The following is a 9,701-nucleotide window of genomic DNA, read 5'->3' as shown; positions in this document are numbered from 1 at the left end:
TGAATGGTAGACTACTCATATCAACAAAGTGCACCTTCTTTCCCGGGAGCCCATCCGAAAGGAACCTCAAAGTTAAGCGTGCTCGGCTCGGATCAATTTAAGGATGGGTGGTTGACTGGGAAGTTGTTCCTAGGTGTGCACGAGTGAGGACAAAGTGTGCAGGAAAAACTAGTGTTGATCTGTAGTGCCAGTCTAGATCCCACATGCAACGGCTAGGAACTGGTGGGTTTGGTCGGAGTATTACACCTTCAATGCGTCGTGTTGCTCTCTGCTAGCAGGTGGTGCCACTTCTTTGTGCAGGTCCAGGAGTTTGGCGGCGAGCTAGAGGGGCTGGCAATATTTCTGCCGGAAGCACAAGGTGTGGCCCGGCGACATTGTTGTCCTGAAGCCCTCCAACCTCGGCCTGAAGGTCCAGATCTACGACAGGAAAACCTCCACGATCTGCTGTCGATGCCAAAAGCGTGTCTGCGGAGGGCCCTATGACCAGGCCATCTGATGTTCTGAACTAAGTAGTAGTACTGGAGTAGTATGAGCGGTGTCTTTGCTTTTGCTGCTAAACTGTCTATATTTTGTTCAAGGAACAACACACCCTGATCAAATTGTGCAGGGGCATGGGATGCCCCTGATGTCTTACAACTCTACCCCTCTACTAATGTAGGTACTGCACGCTTGCTAATGCCAGTGTTAATTGTGTGTCCTGTTCATCTGTTGTGTGCTTGCTAGTGTGAAGTTCATATGCTGATTGCTTGCTAGTGTGGCGCAAAGTGGTGGAAAGGTCACCACTTTTGAAAGGGGTGAGCAGAACAGCACATTGCACACAACCAAACAGCTGTGATTTGTATCTGCTCACCGCTAAACCACACATGCAGGCGTCCAAACATCAGGCACAAAACTGCTCAGCAGTGCGATGCAGACAACCTCACGGCTAAACCACACATGCAGGCGTCCAAATATCAGGCACAAAACTGCTCAGCGGTGCAATGCAGACAACCAAACTAGTTGCACAACGTGGCTCAGAGGCTGTTTCCACTCAGCCAGGCCCAACCGAGCCACATATGCAAAAGGCCAAAAAATGACACAGGTAACCAAACAGGCTCTAGGTGACCTGACGTCTGAATCCTGGCACATTTTTCTTGGGTTCGATTTATTTCTCTGTTCAACTGACAAGGGGGACTAACACGTTGCACTGAGATACAATGATTTATTATTCCAATATATGCTGACAAGTGGGACCCACACGCCACATAGGCAGGTTTAACGGCTACGAACAGAATATGCGCCACGTAGGCAGAGGTTAAGGGCTACAGACAGAAAGGGCAGTTGCACTGTATTTGCACGTTGGGGTAAGTTTGAGCGAAACGTGTATTTTACAACTTTAGGTACCAAAGTGACCATCGAGCGCAAGTTTAGGCACTCCCAGTGTATTTACCAAGAAAGGGTTTCCCCCCGCTACTCCTAGTGTATTTACATCGTTTGATTTCTAAGGACTTCTGTGACATTAAAATTGCTCTTGGTACACCTGGAACTCCTTTATTCTCAGTTTTCATGTTACTAACCTGTTATTATTACTACGATACAGATCGCTGCTATAGAGGTTCCAGAGGAATATATGGGATCAGTTGTCGAGCTATTGGGGAAAAGGCGCGGACAAATGCTTGACATGGAAGCTAGTGGGTTCGTGCTGTACTCTAGATTATCTTCACTCGAAAAATCTTTTGCATTTTTCTTTGATACAGAAGAGAAAGAAACTAAGGCTTGTTGCCAACAAAGTTACTTATGTTCCAACTCAACTATATTGCATGCATCGTTGCCAGTCTACTACAAATTGCTTGTTCCTGATATTGACTTGTTGCCATAACGAGACCTTTCAAATGGCAGGCCAGAGGGAACTTCATTGCTGAAATACAAGGTTCCAACCAGAGGCCTCATTGGGCTCCGGAATGCAATTCTAACAGCTTCTAGGGGCAGAGCTATACTTAACACAATCTTTGACAGCTATGGCCCATGGGCTGGAGATATTAGTTCACGTGATCAAGGCTCATTGGTACGAATAAATGCCAACTTGAATATGAACTAGGCGATGATTATGTACATCCAGTTTGATCAAGTAAATATTGTGACAGACTAATAATGGTAGCTAAGATTCATTCAAGTAAATAATTTGATAGACAAATAAGTAGGTAAGATACATTCAACAACGTGACACTACAACAGCGCATGTATATCGAAAGAGAAAAATAGTTTATCACTTAATTACCTTGCCACTCTAGCCATCCTATTGCAGGGAATTATTTATTTTTACTTGCAAGTACGAACGCAATATGAGAAATTCACCTATAGATATGATGGAGAAGCTGTAAAAATACTCCCTCCGTTCATAAATATAAGATGTTCTAACTTTTTTCTGAATCGGATGTATATAGACATGTTTTAGTGTATTTGTTCACTCATTTCAGTCCGTATGTAGTCCATATTGAAATATCCAAAACATCTTATATTTTTTACTTCTGGGAGTAGATATTTGCACTATTCGAGTTGTGGATCATCCCATTGCATATATATACCTTGCACTGGATGGCATATTAATCCTTAACAAAAACAAGGAATGTCATAGTAATCTATTTCAGGTTTCCTTACCAGATTGGAGTACCCAAAAATAAATAAATTATGTAGGCCATATATACATGCCTTCATGTTGATGCACCATAATTTCATTTAGGTATATATTGACGAGCATAAGGTAAGCTCAACGTTCACCCTGGTAGCAACTCGAAAAGTAAATTTTAATTTTTGTTAACCTACTGGCAATCTGGAATGCCGCAATGAAAAACATATAGTAATATGGAAAACATATTTGATGTCGAGGCGCATTATATCCTACAGTAATTGAAAACACGTGAATGCACCGCAGGAAACACAAAAGAGTTCTTAAGAGATTGTGTGTTTGTCATAGTTCACATAAGCATGAACATTTTTCGTGAAGATATTTTCTTTTAAAACAGAGTAGAAAGTGGCTGTAGGAAAATTAATAAGCTTCCTATCCTACAAAATCAAACAAGCTGAACTTCTCTTTGAACCAGTTCATTTGAATTAAAGGAGGCTATATTAGGCCTATAGGCTAATATTAACGATTTGGCATCACTTGGTTTATGAAAAAGATTGCCACGGGAATTTACCTTGATCCAACGCATGGATAAGAGTGATAAAGAATGATAACTCTTTATGACGTGGAATGATAATTCTGTATGACATGGAATGATAATTCTTTATGGCGTGGAATGATAATTCAGATAGCAGCATCCTAATTTGAAGATCAATACAATTGAAAATCTGCCAATAGACTACTACATTATGCAATACTAAAGGTAATGCACTGACATAGAGTTTAAGGTATTTCACGTAGACTATGAATTTCTTTTGTGCTATTACAGAGATGACGTACACCAGGCTTGCCTTTGTGCAGTGTTAAAGTTGTTGCCTTGGTGCAGTGGTAAAGCTGTTGCCTTGGAGCTACATGCACCGGGCTGCTCTTTTTTATTACAGAGATGACGTACACATGAACACCCACATGACATGCAAACACGAGTCCGCCTTCACTGGCTGGATCTAAGGAATCCTAAAAATAAATCCGTGGATCTCACAAGATCTGTATATATTTTATCTTGTATGAAAGACGTTTACATTTTAGCAAGTATATACATAGTAAAATTAGACTACGGGTTTGCACTGACAACTTTGAAATCCTAAAGCATATCATTTCAAATTTTATGCATAATATAAACAGGTGCATGATAAACCTATCTCCAGTACAACATATCTCTGCATAGGCCAAACATGCTCTAGAAATTGCATGGTTAATTACATGTCATTTTTTTCGTTTGGTCCTTCCAAAAATTGAAAATTACGAAATTGTCAACACATCAGCTATATCTTAAACATGGTTCTTTTAGGGAATGCCAACTAATTTTACCCACTGACTTTTTACAAACTTTCTGCCTACCTATTGCGCGGAACTTATTTACCTAATTTGGCTTACAGTTTTCTTCAATATCTAACATAGTGGGAATGATCCAGGTGGCATTCGAAGGTGGAAGTACTACTTCTTATGCTTGCGTTAATGCACAAGAAAGAGGTATACTATTTGTCAAACCAGGGCAGGATATTTACAAAGGCCAGATAGTTGGTATCCATCAGCGTCCAGGTGATTTAGCACTTAATGTGTGCAAGAAAAAGGCTGCAACAAATGTCCGTTCCAACAAGGAAACTACAGGTGAAATTTCATAAGCATTCAATGCTTTGATGATATTATTTTCTAGAAAGAACTTGGAACAAACTTTAATTACCCTAGCCCTAACAGAAAGTAAATACTCTGGATTCTCATTTTTTCTTTTTGAGAAGGAGGAAAACCTCCGGCCTCTGCATCAGTCGATGCATGCAGCCATATTATTAGAAATCGAAACAGAGTCTTAACATCCAATGAAGCTCAAAATCCGAGCAAAAAAGGAGAAACTAAGTATGCAAAGTGCCACATCCGGCAATAAAGCGCCACATCCGGTGATAAAGAACAGGCTACGATGTCTACACACCTAGCCTATTATTAACTCGCCATCCAAATCGGCTGAAGATAGCTCGTGCTACCGTCTCCCAGCGGTTGCACCCAATAACCATAGGCCCCCTGTAGTCCGCATGAGTGAGTAACGATCATATACGGATCCAGGCTGTAGCTTTGTAGATAACCTGCAAAAAATTGGTGAATGTTGTACCATTAAAATCATATCGTTTCTCGTGTTCCATATAGCCCATAATAAAGCACATATCCCTATCCGAATATGTTTAGTTATGTGTATGTCTACTCCATTAAGCCACGTCCCAAATAACGTGTTTATGCTTATTGGAGGTTGTATGTTAAAAGCTATATGGATAGATCGCCATAACAATTTTGCAAGTGGACAAAGAGGTGTTTAATCGTTTTGTTTTGATCACAAAAACAGCACCTGGGGTTACCAACCCAATTCCTTTTCATCAGATTATCTTTGGTAAAGATGACTTCTTTGTGGACGAACCACATAAAGATCTTGATGCGGAGTGGAACTTTAATCTTCCATATGTGCAAAGACCTCGACAATGGCCCGGCGTCAATTAAGTCCAAATACATGGATTTCACAGAGAATAATCCATTTGTGGTTAACTTCCAACTAATTTTATCCGCCTGGTCTGAAAGTTGAACATCCATCAACCTACGGACCAGGTGTAACCAAGCATTCCAACGTTCCCTTACAAGAGATCTCCTAAATTGGATGTTAAGTGGTACTGAATTTAATACTGTGGCAACATAATCCTCCTTACGTTGCACAATATTGTATAGGAAAGGATATTGTAAAGCCAGAGGCGTCTTCCCTAGCCATGTGTCCTCCCAAAATCTAATAGAGGTACCACTACCAATTAGGAACTGTTGAGTATATGTGTTATGTGCATATTGTGTATTAGGCCCGCCTCCTAGTTCCTTGTATAGTTGAGGTCCGTGGCCCACCGTTGTACATCATATATACGTGCCTATGCACGAGAGCAATACATCGTGCAATTCCAACAACATACATGGTATCAGTTTCCGGGTTCTAACCCTAGTCTTCCGCCGCCGCGCGCCTTCTCCGCGCCCCCACCGCCGCTCGCGCGCCATCCGCGCCGGCCGCCGCTCCTCCCGCTTCTCCCGATCGCTACCTCATGTCGCCGCTTCGCTCCTTCATGCCAGCCCCGCGCGCCATCTCCACTCCAGCCGCCACCGCGATCCCGCGTCGCTGCTTCACTAGCCTAGCTGATTAAGCTAGCTACTACTCGTGCGTGAGTGTCCAGCAGAAATCGATCCACTAGCTAGTCTGCCTGCTTGCTCCTGTGTACGTACGCATCATCAGACGGAATCAATTGGCTGGCTTGTGTCGCTAGCAGCTGCTGCATCTCCCGCTAGCCGCCAGCCGCGCGACGCACTACCCGTGCGGCTGCACATCGCTACTGCCGTCCAACAGTGCCGATCGCCGCTGTTGGACCAGCAATGGCGTCACGAGGCCCGTCCGCCGCCGCCTCAGCCGTCCCGCCGCCGGCGCCCTACGGTGCGGCCCCGCCGCCATACGGGGCGGCCACCACCTACAATGCGCCTATTCTCACGTACGGGGTATACGGGACTCCACCCGCATCCATGTACGGGTCTCCGCCTGTGTACGGGGCTCTGCCCGCGTACGAGTCTCTCGGACATTGGTGGGGGTCGTCAGCGGGCCAGCACTCGTCCGCTGGGCAGCAGCCAGATGGCGCCCAGCACTTGCAGCATCTGTCAGCGGGCCCGCGGGTTTTTTCGGCAGGCCATTCGGCCTACCCGACACCGCAGTTGCAGCTGGGGTTGTATGGAGTGTACCCACCGAAGTCGTTGAGCGGCGGCTACGACTTCCCCATGGCGTCTCCGTCCCTCTCGCCGGCCCTGCCGCCGGCACCCTGGGACCCGGTGCTCCTCACCGGGCTGCATGCCGCTCATACGCCGAACAACTACACTGGAGATGGTGATTGGTACATGGACACCGGTGCTACGGCTCACATGTTTGCTCATCTTGGTAACCTTGCCTCCTTCACTCCTGTCTCCACCGACCGCCGCATCATTGTCGGCGACGGTTCCACACTTCCTATCACTCATGTTGGGCACACTTCTTTTCCTTCTACTTTCACTCCATTATCTTTGTCTAACATACTTGTGTCACCTCATATTATTAAGAATCTTATTTCCGTTCGTTGTTTCACTCGTGAAAATCCTGTTACCGTTGAATTTGACGAGCTTGGTTTTTGTGTCAAAGACGCTCGAACCAGGATGGTACTTCATCGATGTGACAGCCCCGACGAGCTCTATCCGGTGCACTCGCCTTCATCCGCCACCACCGCACCGGTTGCTCTCTCCGTTGGCGTCGATCTTTGGCACGCTCGCTTGGGTCATCCCAACCCCATCACACTTCGTCATATTCTTAGGAGTTTCAGTTTCAGTTGCAATAAGATCGAGGATCACACTTGTCATGCCTGTCGAGTCGGCAAACATGTTCGCCTGCCGTTTACTAATTCCACCACCATTGCTTCTTTTCCTTTTCAGTTGATTCATAGCGATGTGTGGACTTCTCCGGTTCCCAGTAACTCGGGCTATTTATATTATCTGGTCATTCTTGATGATTATTCTCACTATGTGTGGACTTCTCCTTTGCGCAGAAAGTCGGATGCACTCTCTACCTTGACGGCCTTTTAGTCCTATGTCCGCACGCAGTTTGGGCGTCCCATCCTTGTGCTCCAGACGGACAATGGAAAAGAGTTCGACAACCTCGCTTTCCGCACCTTTTTGTCGCATCACGACACAATTTTCCGCCTCACATGCCCGTACACTTCACAGCAGAACGGTCGAGCCGAACGCGTCCTTCGCACTTTGAATGACTGCGTTTGCACGCTCCTGTTTCATGCCAATGTGTTGTCTCGTTTCTGGCCGGACGCACTCTCCACTGCATCACTTCTTCTTAACATTAGACCCTGCCGCCCACGGTGGAACTACGCACCTCACCATCTTCTCTTTGGTACGCCCCCGTCTTATGACGACTTGCGTATTTTTGGGTGCCTTTGCTATCCCAACACTGCCGACACTGCTTCTCACAAGCTTGCACCTCAATCCGTCCATTGCATCTTCATCGGCTACCCCTCCGACTCCAAGGGATATCGGTGCTATGATCCCGTCTCCCATCGTGTGTTCACTTCCCGGCACGTTTACTTTGATGAGCATGTGTTTCCGTTTCACCAGGTACCCTCGGCTGTTCCTCCCGCCACTGATGACGCGGGCTCCTCGACGCCTCTCCCAGGGCGCTCGCGCGCCTCTCTTGGCCCGCCCCCTGGCTTTGAGGCGCGCCCCCTGCATGCGGCGCCTCCTACAGCCGCGGCACTAGCGCCCTCGCCCCCCCCCCCGACGTTGGTGCCCGCGGCCCCTGCGGCTCCTCCAGTGCCCGCGGCCCCCACGGCGCCCCCGGCACCCCCGGTGCCCGCGGCCCCCACGGCTCCCTCGGCGCTGTGGCCGGTCCGGTCACCCGTGCCCGTACGGGCGTTTTTCGCCCGAGCTCACACTACGCCTCGGATGACTACGTCCATGCGGCGTCCACCTCTGAGCCGTCGCCGTTGCCGTCCTCCGTTCGAGCCGCTCTTCGTGACCCGCTCTGGATGGCTGCAATGCAAGACTAGTTTGACGCCCTGTTGCGCAACCGGACGTGGCAGCTTGTTCCCCGTCCCCGGCACGCCAACGTGATTACCGGGAAGTGGGTCTTCAAACACAAGCTCCGTCCTGATGGTACCCTTGATCGCTACAAAGCGCGCTGGGTTGTTCGTGGCTTCCGACAGCGTGCTGGCATCGACTTCAGCGACACCTTCGCTCCGGTCGTCAAGCCCGGCACGATACACACGGTTCTCCACCTTGCGGTCTCCCGTGCTTGGCCGGTGCACCAGATGGACGTCTCCAACGCCTTCCTTCATGGTCACCTCGAGGAGCAGGTCTTCTGCCAGCAGCCCACCAGGTTTGTTGACCCGGCGCTTCCCGACCACGTGTGCCTGCTTTCGCGGTCCTTGTATGGACTCAAGCAGGCTCCGCGCGCTTGGTACCAGCGCATCGCGGCGTTTCTCCACCAGCTTGGGTTCCGCTCTACCCGCTCGGATGCCTCGCTCTTCGTCTATCATCAGGGCTCTGACACGGCCTACTTGCTGCTCTATGTCGACGACATCATCCTGACGGCATGTACGGCTGGTCTCCTCAGTCAGCTCACGGCTCGTCTTCGCGCTGAGTTCGCCATCAAGGACTTGGGTCCTTTGCACTACTTCCTCGGTGTCGAGGTGGTGCGCCGTCCGGATGGCTTCTTCCTTCATCAGCGGAACTACGCTCACGAGCTCCTCGAGCGCGCCGACATGCTTAACTGCAAGCCCGCCGCTACGCCTGTTGATACGAAGGCCAAGCTTTCTGCCACGGATGGGTCTCCTGCTTCGGATGCTGTCTTCTATCGGTCTATTGTTGGTGCTCTCCAGTACCTCACTCTAACTCGCCCGGAGATCCAGTATGCCATGCAGCAGGTGTGTCTTCATATGCATGCTCCTCGAGACGTTCACTGGGCTGTCGTCAAGCTGATTCTCCGCTATATCTGTGGCACTATGGATCTTGGCATCACACTACGCCTCCGCCGACACCGCCCTCACCGCCTACTCCGATGCAGACTGGGCGGGCTGCCCTGACACTCAACGCTCCACTTCAGGCTATTGTGTCTATCTTGGACCCTCACTCATCTCGTGGTCGTCCAAGCGGCAGCCTACGGTCTCTCGTTCCAGTGCTGAGGCTGAGTATCGTGCGGTGGCCAACGCCGTAGCCGAGTGTTCGTGGCTTCGCTAGCTGCTTCAGGAGCTCTCTTGCCCTGTTGACCGTGCCACGGTGGTCTACTGCGACAACGTCTCGGTGGTCTACCTCTCCGCTAACCCGGTGCATCATCGACGGACCAAGCATATTGAGTTGGATATTCATTTTGTTCGGGAATAGGTGGCCCTTGGCCATATTCGTGTTTTGCACGTCCCTACTTCCCAACAATTTGCCGATATCATGACCAAGGGCTTGCCTACGGCGTCATTTGAGGAGTTCCGGTCCAGTCTTTGCGTCAGCCGCGGTG

General features: G+C 48.6%; 1 protein-coding gene across 2 annotated transcripts in view; it reads left to right on the top strand.

Annotated features, from left to right (window-relative positions):
• Window positions 1-9,701, top strand: part of LOC119316761 (putative elongation factor TypA-like SVR3, chloroplastic) — a 45,804-nt gene that overhangs the window by 27,405 nt on the left and 8,698 nt on the right. For both annotated transcript variants that reach the window (XM_037591143.1, XM_037591142.1), the window contains exons 11-13: window positions 1,580-1,674; window positions 1,879-2,044; window positions 4,075-4,270. In XM_037591143.1, coding sequence (XP_037447040.1) covers window positions 1,580-1,674; window positions 1,879-2,044; window positions 4,075-4,270 — 457 coding nt within the window. The remainder of the gene's footprint in view (window positions 1-1,579; window positions 1,675-1,878; window positions 2,045-4,074; window positions 4,271-9,701) is intronic.

This window comes from Triticum dicoccoides, chromosome 6A (genome assembly GCF_002162155.2).
Source record: "Triticum dicoccoides isolate Atlit2015 ecotype Zavitan chromosome 6A, WEW_v2.0, whole genome shotgun sequence".
Classification (NCBI taxonomy): domain Eukaryota; kingdom Viridiplantae; phylum Streptophyta; class Magnoliopsida; order Poales; family Poaceae; genus Triticum; species Triticum dicoccoides.
The sequence above is the reverse complement of the archived record's forward strand: the minus strand, read 5'-3'. Positions and strand labels throughout refer to the sequence as shown.